This window comes from Musca autumnalis, unplaced genomic scaffold (assembly GCF_047663935.1).
Source record: "Musca autumnalis isolate F117 unplaced genomic scaffold, ASM4766393v1 scaffold_3, whole genome shotgun sequence".
NCBI classification, from domain to species: domain Eukaryota; kingdom Metazoa; phylum Arthropoda; class Insecta; order Diptera; family Muscidae; genus Musca; species Musca autumnalis.
The window spans coordinates 231,140,624-231,156,022 of record NW_027411866.1 but is presented as its reverse complement, the minus strand read 5'-3'; the positions used below and the strand labels follow the sequence as shown (position 1 = coordinate 231,156,022).

The following is a 15,399-nucleotide window of genomic DNA, read 5'->3' as shown; positions in this document are numbered from 1 at the left end:
TTTGTTTGCATTGGGTATAAAAAGTTTCTTGTTGAAAAACAAGAAATAAGGGAACTGATGAAGATCTGTAGCGAGATCTGAAACTATAGTATTCCCTGCCTTACCCCTTGGTAAACATCGCCAATTTTTTCCCACTAATAAATTAAAGTTGTTTTAATAAAATATTAAAACAACGACTATGGGATTAAGCCTGACTATTTTGAAAAACAAAATAGTTATTTAATTTATTTATTTTTTCTTTTTCATTATTTATTGGTTATATTAACCTCCATCAAATTTATTTATTTTATTCTTATTTAATTTTTATAGTTATTATCTTATATTTATTTTATTAGTTATACATTTTTTTTCAATTCTTATTTTATTTATTTTTTTCTATTTTTTTATTTTAATATTATTTTCTTAGTTTTTTTAATTTTTATTTTAATATTTCTTTATTTATGATTTCTTATTGACTTTTATTTTATTGTTTTTGAAGTCTGGAGTGTTATTATTTTTTTTTTATTTTCATATTAAATATTATCTACGAAATCTCTAAATTTAAGCAAATCATGAAGATATCTAGTTCAGTTTTTATAATTTCATAATTTTATTTTACAAAATTTCAAAATAACAATATAATTTAATAATTAACATTTTTTTATTTTCATTAATTCTTCTTACTTTTATTTGATTTATTTATTTTTCTATTTTTAACATTTATGATTTTTATATCCAGTTTTACTAAATCTATTTATTTTATTCTTATTTTATGTTTTTAATTATTATTTTATATTTATTGTTCTAGTTTTTATTTTTAACTTTCATTATTATGTTGTTTTATTTCTTGTTTTATTTTAATTATTCATTTTATTTTTATTTTAATTATTTTTTTAATTCTAATTTAATAGGCCAATTTTTTTATTTTAAAATATTTTTTTCATTTTTTAATTTCTACTTAAATTTTTTTTGTTCAATTTATAATTTTTTATTAACATTTATTTTATTTTCATATTTAAATATTATCAACAAAATCTCTAAATTTAAAGAATTAATTTTTTTCAGGTTTTTTTTTTAATTTCTACTTAATTATTTTTATTTTATATTTTTTATTAACATTTATTTTATTTTTTATTTTCATATTTAAAGATTATCTATCTACAAAATCTCTAAATTTAAAGAATTCAAGAAGAAACCTAGTTTATTTATATTTTCATATTTAAATAACGCGCTTAAAATCACTAAACTAATATAGTTCATAATAATACAGCATATTTATTACTTTTAATTAACCCAACATTGAAAAAATCATGAAAATACCTAGTTTAGTTTCCATAGAGAAATAATTTGCTATGAACGAAATGCAAATGCACCCATATATGAGTGGTGAAATGTGTAAATTGTTTACAAAAACACTTGTTGTATCACATTCGAATACCTAGATTAGAAACAACAACAACGAGAGTAATGTAAATGGTCGGTGGTCACAACTATGACGACACAACAGACTAGGTAGGTATCCCCAAAAATAGAAAGGCTGAGAGTGCAATCATATTATATTAGAAAACAACAAATAAACTACACAAAACTAACTCATTTCTCCCCTTCAATGACAAATCCAAAATCGATTCACACAACACCCCCATCACCACCCACAATAAAATACACGTGCTAAAAGAAACACAAAACTTCAATGCAAAGCAACAAATGTAGTCATACATTCGTACATACATCACAACACACCGAACGAACAACATACAAACATGCATGCATTGCCACCAAAGATTAGAAAATTTGTTTTCGATGGATGTGGGGTCGGTTGGTCGCCAGTAAAAGAGTGCGTGAGTGGGTTTGTTTGGCATACAAAATAAATACATCTCTGTGTGAGAATTATGTTGATGGTGGCGCCAAAATGACTCTTTCTTCTCGGTGCTCAAACAACAAACACACAAATAGGCACCCCCAACCACCCACTAACAACAACACAACAAATGCAGTGTACTTACTGTTGCTCTTCCGTTATTTTGTGTGTCATTGGGGGTGGTAGGTGTGGTGATGTGGTAGTGAGTGGTGGGTGGCTGTTTATATTTTAGACACGATTTTGCAAAGTGGTGCCGGCATTTCTTGTTGAAGTTTTCGTTGTTGTTGCTGCTGCTGCTGTTACAACTTGTTTTGTGCTATGTACCGTTCGTTGTTGTTGATGACTTGTATTGATAATGCTGCTGGGGGCTGGTGGGGCATGTGTTTCTCTTTTGTGGAGGCACATTTTTCGACATTTGTTTTTGGACAATGAACTTGACACTTATTCGGGTATTTTGAACAAAACTCTTCGTTTTTTTCTCTAGTTCATGCCCACACACGTTTACACTCTATGATATGTGTGTGCATATTACAAATCGAATGTCTTTATGCACGAGTGAATTCACGTTTATTTTGATTGATTAAAATAGTAGGTCAATATTTTGATTAGACAACTATTGTTAAATAAAATTATTAATATTTCGTTAAATAAAATTCATATTAATAAAATATATAATAAATAAAAATAATTTTAAACTATACAGCAATTGTATTGTTTGAGGGAAAAAGTGGAGATTTAGTTCCACTTCTTTAGAATTCAGATCTTTTATTGCATAGATGTCACTGACGTAGCCAGTAGTCCAATGGACAAAATTTAAGGTTTTGCGAGTAAAATATGCAAACAAATTAAACTAATGCTAAGTTTACATTTACGAAATCCACTCGATTTCAACTGTCAATTCCATCGATTAAACGTCAAATGAAATCCAATGGATTTCAGATGAGTTTTCATTTGACGTAGATGCAAAGGAATTGGCAGTTGAAATCGAGTGGATTTCGTAAATCTAAACTTAGTATAAGAATCATGAATCATGGTCCAACATGCATACATTTCCTATGATCCCTAATTTTGAAAATAAATAACATTTTCGTTGTTGACAAGATACATTTTGGGAACAATCTTCGTTAAGTTCCAACCTTGAGATTCCTCATGTTAATGAGGACTGAGAAAAAAAGGACACTTTTTTCTGTAGGAAAAATTCCTCTGCTTACTGAGGTTACTTTTTTCTATAGAAAAAAAATCCTCAGAGTACTGAGGTTACTTTTTTCTATAGAAAAAAATTATCACGGTATTGCGGGCACTTTTTTGTATAGAAAAAAATCCTCACCTCACTGAGGGCACTTTTTTGTATAGAAAAAATCCTGATAATTACTAAGTTCACACAGGACACTTTTTTTCTACAGAAAAAATCCTCAGGTTACTGAAAACACTTTTTTCTATAGCAAAAAATCGTCAGGTTACATAGGACACATTTTTCTATAGAAAAAATCCTCAACTCACTGAGGGCACTTTTTTGTATAGAAAAATCCTGATAATTACTGAGTTCACAGAGGATACTTTTTTCTATAGAAAAAAATTCCTCAGTAACCTGAGGACACTTTTTTCTATAGAAAAAAAATCCTCAGGTTACACTTTTTTCTATAGAAAATATTCTTCAAGTTACTGACGACACTTTTTTCTATAGAAAAAAAATCCTCAGTTTACTGAGGACAGTTTTTTCTATAGAAAAAGTTCCTCAGTTTACTGAGGACACTTTTTTTATAGAAAAAATTCCTCAATTCCTCAAAATTCCTTTTGTTGTGTTTGTTTCTATAGCAAAAAATCGTCAGGTTGCTGAGGACTCTTTTTCTATAGAAAAAAAAGGTTACATAGGACACTTTTTCTATAGAAAAATTAATCAAGTTACGGAGGACACTTTTTCTATAGAAAAAAAAATCCTCAGGTTACTGAGGACACTTTTTTCTATAGAAAAAATTCCTCAGGTTACTGAGGACACTTTTTTTATAGAAAAAATTCCTCAATTCCTCAAAATTCCTTTTGTTGTGTTTGTTTCTATAGCAAAAAATCGTCAGGTTGCTGAGGACTCTTTTTCTATAGAAAAAAGGTTACTTAGGACACTTTTTTCTATAGAAAAATTAATCAAGTTACGGAGGACACTTTTTTCTATAGAAAAAAAATCCTCAGGTTACTGAGGACACTTTTCTCTATAGAAAAATTCCTCAGGTTACTAGGACGCTTTTTTCTATAGAAACAATTCCTCTGGTTACTAAGGACGCTTTTTTCCTATAGAAAAAATTCCTCAGTTTACTGAGGACGCGTTTTTCTATAGAAAAAATTCCACAGGTTAATGAGGACACTTGTTTTCATTGGAAAAAAAATTCCTCAGGTTACTGAGAACACTTTTTTCTACAGAAAAAATTCTTCAGGTTACTGAGAACACTATTTTCTTTAGAAAAACCCTCAGGTGACTGAGGACACTTTATTCTATAGAAAAAATGCTCAGGCTACTAGGGACAATTTTTTCTATAGAAAAATATTCCTCAGGTAATTCTATGGAAAAAAATCTTCAGGCTACTGAGGACACTTTTTGGGTCAGGAAACAAGGACATGCCCACGAAAAAAGAACATTGTAATAGGAATCGCAAGGACTACTTTCGATGAAAAATACATAAGTGAGGAAGGTTCCAGAACGACTTGTCCTATACCCACTCTTGGTCAATCTTTTAACTGGATGTTCTAACTAGATTTAAGTTTGAGGTAAATATTACGATGGGCAAAGGCTGGACCAATATCATTATCTTCTTCCGATAGTTGTCGTGACTACCAGTCATTTTGTTGTGTAAGAAGTACCCAAAGGAGTTAACCGATACAGTCCATATTATGTCTGGAAGATATATTTCGATGTACAAAGTTTGGACCAAATCGGTTACTACCATCGAGAGCTGTCGCACCACTGCAGCGAACGGGAGGGGAAGGATATGACTCATTTTTAAACATGATGGGGGTTATCATGAAACGGCAATTCCCCGTGAATTTTTTCACTTTCTCCCTTAAGTTGCAACGGCGGAAAAACAAAACTCACGGGGAAATTTCATTCATGATAGCCCCCGATATAATTGTGGACAAAATATTATGCGGTGCAAAGACAGACAGGCAGAGGGACAGGGTTAAGTCCAGTGGAGACACTTTTAGGGTAGTCTGTTAGAGCTACAATAGTTCTTCAAAATCTTCAGTGCGGAACAATTGACTACTGAGCCAATAATGATCAGCCCATGAGTATGAAATAAATGAACAGATTTTACGCAACCATTTTCAGATTTCAGGCATCAGCAGGTTTCCCGCTGGAGTATCTAATGCGGCCTTTACTCTCAATTCGACCGTTGCAAAATATAACTCAGAAATTGGACAGACAAAATCTGGTCTGGAAACATTTTTTTGTACGATGATGGTGACACCGGACCGCGAGAGATCGTCAAATCCAAACAGAAGGACAGTGTCATTCTCTTTCTCTTCCCTTCCAAAGGTTAATTTTGCTTTTCCAAAGTCCTAGAGCATGCATTCGGTCTCGAGCCAAAACTCTTGACATATACGCTGCTTTGGTCTGGCGAGGAATTTCCTTCCACATTTCCAAGGAGTTGCTATACTGCTGATTACCTCCGCGAAAGCTGCAGAGTTTGCATGTGGGCCCATTTGCTATTTTTATTGGCACGCGACATTGATCCAACAATTTCATTTACCCCTATTAGTGTAGATCACAACCCGATCATGGGTCATCCAACAGACGGACTTCTTGGGAGTCACTGGTTAACTCGGCTCCCACTAGTGAGTGTGTCGCTCGGAGGCTGTGTTTTAGACGTAGTTTGCCAATCCATGCCGTCATGTCCCACCATATGGAGAGTGTCATTCTCTCCTTGTGGATGACTTGCCATATCTTCACTTTCAAAAACTTAGCCTCGAGCAGTCATACTAGAGTTAGGTAGTACCGGAAGTACCTAATTCCTCCACAAAAAAAAAAGATTTGTTATATATTCATTTAATTATATCGGTCTGGAAGGGTGACGTAGGGGATGGAAGATACTAGAGTTGTGCCAAAGGAACTATATGGAACTATCTCGTTCACTTGGCAGTTCCAATGGCCCACATTTTTTCTTTGAACAAACTGCGTATACTTAACATCACACGTTATATTTCATGACGTTACTCATACGTTTTGGAACTAGTACAAGGAACTAGGAACTAGATTACCCAACTCTAGAAGATACCAAGGAACGGTCCTGACCGGTTTTAACATGGCAAATCCCAGGATTTATCTTGGTCCCTCTTTCATCTCAAGTGGACACTGACCTCCCCGTGGTGTCACCTGGGGAACTGCCTTTAACACCCGTTAAAGGTAGTGAGCTAACATGTGCCGCGCGTTCACCCATAAGAACGTTAAAAACTTGGATTTGGGCGTCGGGTTAGTAACCCTCAACTAGAAAAAGCAGCCTACTATGAAACAACCAAAGAAAAGAAAACCAAACCCCTCTAAAGTTGACGGACCCCGCAAACGTTTTAAGGACCATGATCTGCGAATCTGCACCTGGAATGTTCGCACTCTTTAGAATCCGTAGAGCAACGCGTAGCGCACGTGAGAGATATCGGGAGAAGAGGAGGGAGGAGAAATGTCTTTTCGGCAGGAAAAAGAGACATGAAAAAGCGGGAGTGTGAAAAAATCGAGATGTACAGGAGCCAAAATGAAGTCCGTAAATTCTACCAAAGAGTGAAACATCAAACAGATAGCTTTGGTACAGGCACATCCTCCTGTAGAGACTAGCAAGTTAATCTGGTAACAGATACAGATAGCGTGCTCAGGATATGGAAGGAACATTTTTCCAATCTGCTGGTATCCAATAGTAGTGAAGACGATGATACCACAGTCCCAATCCCAGAAGATGGTATAGAATGTATACCACCCGGCCAAGTTGAGGTAAAAACAGCAATCAACCGCCTGAAGAATAATAAAGCAGCTGGAGCCGATGGCTTACCAGCCGAGCTGTTTAAAACCGGAGGCGACATGCTGATACGGTGTGTGCAACAGCTAGTTAGCACCATCTGGAAGGAAGAACGCGTACCCGACGATTGGAACCTGACCATTCTGTGCCCCGTCCACAAGAAGGGAGATAAGACTGTATGCTCTAACTATAGGGGCATTAGTCTTCTCCCTATTGCCTATAAGATAGTGTCAGGGATATTGTGCGAACGACTAAGCCAATGGTCAACGAAATAATTGGACCATACCAATGTGGCTGTAGACCTGGCAAGTCCACCATTGACCAGATATTTACCCTGCGGCAAATCCTTGAGAAGACCCAAGAGATGCAGATCGACACCTACCACCTTTTTGTCGATTATAAAACAGCCTTCGACAGCCCGCTGCGTTCAAAGGTATTCCAAGCCATGTCTGAATTTGGTATCCCCGCAAAGCTCACCCGGCTTTGTAAGATGACTTTAACTGGCACTAGGTTATCAGTTTAAATTGAAAAAAAAAAATCTCTCCGAACAGTTCAGTAGCAAAAGAGGCAAGGAGACAGCCTTTCGTGTGACCTATTCAACATTTTGCTAGAAAAGGTAATACGAGATGGCACAATGGCACAATTTACACAATAGTCACATGTTACTTGCTTATGCTGATGACATAGACATCATAGGACGAAGGAGAATCTGCGAAAGTGGGTCTGGTGGTAAGCGGCGAAAAGATCAAAAGACATCGGGCAACGACATAAAATATGCTCAATAGTCTCCGTTTCCTCCTCATCTTCACAGAGCCTGCAATAATCCACGCCATCATCCTGCCATTTGCCGATAAAAGCTCGAATGTTGCAATGACCGGTAATGACTCCCGTCAATACCCTGATTTGTGACTTGTTCAGATTTAAGAGTGAAGTTGTTCTGTTTGTTGATAGAGTCGGCCAAATGGCCTTGACATTATGCCATAGTTCCTTGGCTCGTTCTTCAAAGAACGTCTCCACTCTCCGAAAAAGGTGACATATGGGTGGTTTGATTGAATCAGTGATTGCTAGACTTGTTGATTGAGATCCATGTCTTGCCAGTTCATCTGCCTTCTCATTTCCCACAATGTCACAGTGTCCCGGTACCCAGCAGAGTCGGACAGCGTTTGTGAGTTTCGCCAAAGCAGTTCTACACTCAAGAACGGCGTCAGACTTGATATTGGAGAATTTGATGGCTTTAAGAGCCGGCTGACTATCAACGAAGATAGTCACCGGTTCAAAGATTTCTGCATCCAGACTTTTTATCAACTCTGCGGCCATATTGATCGCAAAGATTTCTGCTTGAAAACACTACAGTCGCTGTTCAATCTGTATGAGTATTCGAGACAAAGCTTTTCGCAGTAGACGCCAGCTCCGGCACCTTCTTCCATCTTCGAACCGTCTGTGTAGAAAGCCAGACCGTCCAAAGGAGGGTTACTACGGATCCAGTCATCTCTTCTAGGGATAACGACCTCAAAATCTTCAAATCTTTGGATTGGTGATAAGTAGTCGCTGAATTTCCCCTGCAGATTTAAGCTAAGGTTTGGTGCCAGCTCCCAAAGAATGCATGCATGTCCATAGGTGCTGTCACGCCAACGATTCAATTCATTTAGCCTTAGGGCACTACGTGCTGCTTGACCTTTGTTGCTGAGTCTCTTGGGCAAGAGATTCAACATCGCATTTAGAGCTGATTGTGGTGTACTTCTAAAAGCTCCAGTTATCAGGATCGAGGCTGCCCTTTGCAGCTTGTCTATGTTGCCGGAGTTCGATTTATGTCGAAGCGCATGCCACCAGACAAGACATCCGTAGGATAAGATGGGCCTCACAACAGTACAGCCAGTGTATAATAGCTGGATTTAATCCCCAGCTTTTCCCAATCGAATTCTTACATGAATAAAGTGCAATCATACCTCTCTTCGTCCGTTCCTCGACGTTCCTTTTCCATCTCAATTGAGAATCCAGGATTGTATCTAGGTATTTGACCTCAGGAGATATATGTAATTGCACTCCATCCAATGTTGGTGTCACGAAGTCGCCGAGCATACGCTTTCTGGTGAACAATATCAGTTCTGTTTTCGTTGGATTTACACCAAGGTCATTTGCGGTGGCCCAACGGGACAGCTTTGATAAGGCTCTTTGCATAAGCTCCGATATTGTGGACAGGCATTTGCCAGTTATTAGTATAACCACATCATCCGCGTATGCGACAACCTTGATGCCCTGATTGTCGAATTCCGCCAAAATACAGCTTATTTCAAAATAGAAAATTCCGTTTCTGCATTGAATTTCATACTTTTTTTACAATTTAATTAATATCCGAAGGTTCAAAACACTGATGAATTTGATAAAAATTTCTGTCGTTTCACTCATTTTAATGGTATGATTTTCTCATCTGGCAACGCAACTACAGTTGAGTTGCAATCCATAATCGACCCCTAATATAAAATCGCATGATTACCATCAAAACTTAAAATCAGGAAGTGTATTTTCAATTTAAATTTTTTGCGAATTTATGACTTTGTCATACTTTCAGTTTCCTTATAAAAAATAATTATTTAATTGTGCATTCAAAAAACATTAAAAACTCCCTTTTTTAATTGCAGGTAATATCAATGCTGAAATAATATCAAATCCGGTTTCTTCAAGACAGAACAGCAGATGTGAGAACTGCTTTCCCAGGTGTTCGAAGATATTTGTAAGAAATTACCAGTTAATTAATTGTGTGTCATCCATTCCACCACAAGAAAGTAACAACAATTAAGGAATTTATTGCAGGAAAATTTTTTGATTCACTTACAAGGGAATGTAATTTGGTTTTAATACAAAAATTATAACAGCAACAACAAAAACCAGAAGAAAAATACACATCAATAAGGTAAAATAAATGTAATGCAAGTGAGTAAGTTAAGTGTTGGTAGGGTTCAAATTTAAATTTGTTGTTGATTTTTATGATCCCCAGAATTTAAAACCAGGAAGTCTCTTTTTAATAAATTAAAATTCAGGTAAATTTGTTGTTTTGTTTATGGAATTATTAAAAATTATAAAGGGAAAGAAAGACTCACCTGTTTATTATACGATGGTGTGTGTGTGGTTGACGAAGAAGAATTCCTTGTTGAGTTTTGTTGTTTTTGTTCTTTCCGTTTTGTATTGTTAACAATTGAAGTGTTTGTTTTTAATTAAATACATTTTTTATTTTTTGCATTTAATAAATTTTGTGTGATTCAAAATTCTGTCAGGGCAAACGTCACACCCAGCTGTTAAATAACACTCTTTTTTTGTTGCTTGCTGACACTTGTTTAACAGAGATATCAGGTGGTGATGACACCTCAATTTTGCACTACGGCTCTGCTGCTGCACACTTTGGGGCAGCAAACAATAACAACAATGGGGGCCCACCAACAAACAATTATGAATTGTATTTTTGTTGTATTGTTGAGATGCAATAATATTTTTTTATTTCTTTTAACAATTGTTTAATTTTAGCACAATCTTTTTTTATTATTTGTTTTTGTTGGTTTTGTTCCTTTTTTATTATTTTTATTTATTCAGAATAAATCAAATGCGGACAGGCATTTTCATGAAAAGTAGAAGGTCGTTTGTTTACGTTTTGTTTCATTTGGAGATCAACAACAACAAATGAATTACTCACACTCGCTCATTACCTCTCTGTGTAACTCTGAGTGTGTAATTGCCTTCAATAACGGTCAAACATTTCTCTTCCAAATCTATTCAACTGCCTGCAATCACAGTAATAATATTACCAATAACAACAACAAAAATCACAATAAAAGTAAATAATAATAGCAACAATAACGCCAATGAAACGTAAAAATAAAACAATTCAATTCATTGATGCACAAAATGTCATTAAACCCGGAAACGACGAGTTACAAACAAAAAAACACGACAACAACAAAAAATCTCACTTGCACTTCTCCGCACCGATATACGTTGTTTTTTTAACCACTGTTACTCAGTTATTATTGCTGTTGTTGTTGTTGCTTCATTTAAAAATAATTTCATTTTTCAATTTTATGACATTTTTGTTGTTGCTGACGATATTTGTGGTGGGGGTATTCCAGCAAAAAAAAAATCCTTCGCCCTCCCTCTCGCGCACTCGCCTCCGGCAGAACGAACACCACAAAAAATATTTTTCAGCAATTTCAGTAAATTTTTTAATGCACTGTCATTGATGTTTAATTTTGTTGTTATTGTTGTAATTTCTTTTTAGTATGATGGTGGTGATTCCAAAAAATACTTCCTCTTTTATGTGAGGCAGCAGCTTAACAAGAAATCAGCTTACACAGCGGTAAATTTACGTTAGGTTTTGTGGTTTGTTTTTGTTGTTATTTTTCTTTTGTATTTGTATTTAATTCTTAATTAAATTTTTTTTCTTTAACCTGTTGTTGTTTTTATTATTCTTTTTATTTCCGTTTTAAAACGGCACTCACATAAGCCGACTTAAGGGGATTATTTTTTTCACTTCTTTTTTTAAATATTTTTTTATAGATATTTTATTAATTCATTAACATAAAATATTGTTGTGGTTATTTTATTTCATTTCTTTCTTTTTCATATTCAAAATTTTATTTCATTAATTAGTTGTTGTTTTTTATTTCTTTCGTTTTTATTAACATTCATCCGCAGAGTGCGATGACGGACCAAATCCCAAATCACGACAACAACCGTTAATAACAAACAAAAATCAACTGAGTTTTAAATCGAATTGGAAGTTTCAATTTCATAAAGAAAACGCTGTTCTATTTCCGGTTGTTTCACACCATGGTGGAATAAGAAGGCGTTACATCAAGTCATGTCAAACGTCAAATTTGCTCACAATAATGCATTACTGTGAATTGCTTGTTTACATTTTGTATGTGGTTTTATTCACAACAACGCATTTTGACAACTGGTATGAATATCAGCTGTTTGAGGCGTTACACCTTATTATTCTACCATGTTTCATTTCACACTCTCTCAATGTTTTTCTCATCAAACATATGATTGAAGAACAGCTGTTTGCTGTTTTGTAATAATTAAGGGTTGCCAAGGCTTTGCTTAATGAGACATGATAGACTGATTGGCTGACTTCCGTATTGTCAGTTGCTTTGTCCCGGTCCACACTAGCGTGAATTTCATTAAAAAATTTCATGAAATTAGGTGTTCTTAAATCGAACTCCCCACTACAGCAATTTTATGATTTTACTCTACTATGGACGTCGATCTAGAGACGCATAATTTCATATCAAAATTTCAGAGAAATTACTGTAGTGTGGCCCGGGACTTTGTATTCGTGCATGAAACTAGGGGTTCTTATACCCCGAGTACACTTAACCGCAGACGTCAAATAAATCCTCTCGAAGTGGGTTAACCCGGCAAAAAACTCTAGTGTAACCGTACTATTAGGGCCTGTTTATGTATGTCGCATGGCAGAACTACCAGGTAGTGGTATCACACCAGCTGATCGATGAAAAGTCAAATCCCTTTATAAAAAAAATTATTTTTGTTGTAATTTCTCCAACAACATAAAGAAAGTTTTGACAACATATTCAAAATTTTACGACGCCACTACCTGGGTAATTGTGCCATGGTATGTCGTTAAGAAAATGAATACGCAAGAAAAACTACTTTTCAAATTTGTTTTTTTGTTTTAAAGCAAAAGCAAAGGAAATAATATTTCCAAAACTTAAGGTTTGGGTGTGTTTCATGCGCACACATTTTCGTTTGTCCCGGTCCACACTAGAGTGATTTCATTGAAAAAAATTGCATGAAATTATGCGTCTCTAGATCGACCTCCATGGTAGAGTAAAATCATAAAATTGCTGTAGTGGAGAATTCGATTTAAGAACACTTAATTTCATGAAATTTTTTAATGAAATTCACGCTAGTGTGGACCGGGACTTTCGAAATACATAAACTGGGGCTTAAATCGATTTCCCCACTACTGCAATTTCATAAAATTACTCTAGTATGGAACTTGATTTAAGAACCCCTAGTTTCATTCACGAATACAAAACAACTGACAATACGGAAGTCAGCCATTATACTAGAGATGCACAAAACAGTACTCTAGCGTAAATTTCATTTCGTTTCATATATTCAGTGTGTTCGTTTACTCAAAATTTGTACAAATTGTTACTGGATGTTGTTCGTTTACTCTACATTACAATGCAAAAGAACTTAGTCGTTTACAAGAAGTTACTGGACTTGTACAAATTATTGAGTAAACGAACACACCTATTGTCACATACATATATTGTTTTGTGCATCCCTACATTATACGGACAATTTTATCTGTAGGAAATAAAATAAAAACAAAATCTTTAAAAATCCACGTTATGTGGCCTCTTGGGATGCTTTTAAAAATCTTTTTTAAATCCACGTTTTGTGGCCTCTTGGGATGCTTTTAAAAATCTTTTTTAAATCCACGTTTTGTGGCCTCTTGGAATGCTTTTTAAAATCAACGTTTTGTGGCCTCTTTGGATGCTTAAAAATCTTTAAAAATGTACGTTATCTTAAAATTATTTGTAAAAAATTTGGATGTGAGGTGGTGACTAAAAAACAAATGCACTTGCATCAATACGTGTCTTTTAGAATTTGTCAGATCACATCAAAGTTTTGCCTATCTTTTCCTTCGAATTTCGAATTGTAATCCCAAACAAAAATATTTTGCTTCCATTTTAATACTTATAATTTTTTATTTAGTTGTTTGCATTTCGGATATTTTCTCTTGTAACGCACCAATTATATTCAGTTCAATATATTCACTTATCTGCAAAAAACAGCATTATATAATTAAATGAAAAATAAAACTTAAAATTTCTTCTCACTTACCGTCATTCTCAAATCATAGTTATTTTGTGCGACTACATCAATTTTCCACAGCTTGGACAAATGCTCAGCATAATCTTTTAATTTTTCCAATTCCCTCTTGGTGTGCGAGAAATAATTACGATAACCGGCTTTTTCAAAATCTTTATTTTGGCCAAAGACAATGGCATTCACCAGGAAGCCAATGCATTGTATTAAAATGTAAACAATACGTGTATTGTCCTCCTTGACCAGCAACTGATCATCAAGTTCATTGAGTATCTTTATTAGCTCACTTAGCTCGTGGAAACAATACATTTGAATATTAGTTTCGGTTATATTGAAGAGTATTGTCCACACCAAGCAAATTGCTATGGCTCGGCCCGTTTCACTGGCTATGGAAATTTGATGACACAATGCAATTACATTAAAGACAAAATCAATGTCATCCGTTTTGAGGGCATCCCATAGACGTTTTGTGGCCACATGGAGCTAAAATGTAAAAAATCTACAAATTAGTTGCAAAATATTGATTCTGGGTTCTGGCATTGGAAAGTTGTTCTTCCTGGTATATCTGTAAATGTTCCCGCCAACATCTTCTTAATACTCACATGAACTGGATGTAATGTATCAACATACTGGAATGTTTTTTGCAATAACTGTGAACGCCATTCAAAATTCTCCGGTCTTGCATCAACAAAATAACAAAGGCATGCACAAACAAACATCGACGTTACCTCGTCCAAATTAAGCTCCTCTCTACGCAAAAATTCAACAAATTCTTTGCATATCTGAAATAATATAAAAATTCCTCACTGAAAATCTTGATGAAACATGTCCTCTGCTCTTCTTACCACTTGTATCTCGTTGTTTTTATCTAAGAATTGACATTTTTCCGACAAACAGGAGGACTTTACAAATTCCTTTAACGTTTCCAGAGAATAACCTGGTTCAATAATCAAATGCATGCCATCATCCTTGGGTTTAAAATCCTCTGGATTTGTGACAACAGGAGTTGTAGGTGTTCCGTTCTGCTCCTCGTCATCTTCCATTATTTTCAGCTATTTGTTTACTATAGGTTTCAAGAGATTGAAAATGCCTAAAATTTCCCGGTTTTCGTAGGTAGTGTTCTATAGATTGAAATGTGTTCAAGAGATAAAGGTACGTTTACACATCACTGATGTTATATGTTCAAATCCCATTATGAAAGGGTGCAAATGCCCTTAGTCCCAATTTACATTAGGCGAGTTTACTTGCGGCAATTGTGAGTTTGTAGGTGAGAGAAGGTGCTGAGAGGCAAAGGGTTACCATATGCCTCACCTCTCTCTCCTACAAAATGACAATTGCCGCAAGTAAACTCGCCCAATGTAAATTGGGACTTAGCTAGAGCTTTTTGCCGGGTTAACATTAGGTCTGTACGATAACTTTGCAAGTGAAAAGTACTTGCAAGTACTCAGCAAGTTCTCAGTAACGTCTCCCCGCCAATTTTACTCTCTCGAAGCTAAAAATTTGCAGATTGTTGTCGAACAGCAAATTGCAAAAACTTGCAAGAAGTTAGGTGATTTGAAGAAGTTGGCGGAGAAGATTAAATAAATAAATAAATAAATAAATAATAAAATAAAGTAGTAGTCACCACAAACTACAAAATAAGTTATTTTATTTACATTATCGTTTTCCATAATTTATTTAATAATTTTTCCATTTTTTATTTCTATTTATTTT

The 15,399-nt window shown here is 34.9% G+C and overlaps 2 protein-coding genes across 2 annotated transcripts in view; both read right to left on the bottom strand.

The window, feature by feature from the left end:
• The window catches only part of LOC141399105 (uncharacterized), a 139,702-nt gene extending 128,124 nt beyond the window's left edge, over positions 1–11,578 (bottom strand). Inside the window, exon 1 of the mRNA XM_073977189.1 lies at positions 9,930–11,578. The gene's annotated coding sequence lies outside the window, so the exon portion shown is untranslated. The remainder of the gene's footprint in view (positions 1–9,929) is intronic.
• The window catches only part of LOC141399110 (uncharacterized), a 434,325-nt gene extending 419,550 nt beyond the window's left edge, over positions 1–14,775 (bottom strand). The window contains exons 1-4 of the mRNA XM_073977224.1: positions 14,532–14,775; positions 14,289–14,468; positions 13,702–14,169; positions 13,562–13,639 (exon numbers count right to left, since the gene is read on the bottom strand). Of these exons, the coding sequence (XP_073833325.1) occupies positions 13,565–13,639; positions 13,702–14,169; positions 14,289–14,468; positions 14,532–14,729 (921 nt within the window). The 5' untranslated portion in view covers positions 14,730–14,775 and the 3' untranslated portion in view covers positions 13,562–13,564. The remainder of the gene's footprint in view (positions 1–13,561; positions 13,640–13,701; positions 14,170–14,288; positions 14,469–14,531) is intronic.
• Between the last annotated feature and the right edge of the window lie 624 nt (positions 14,776–15,399).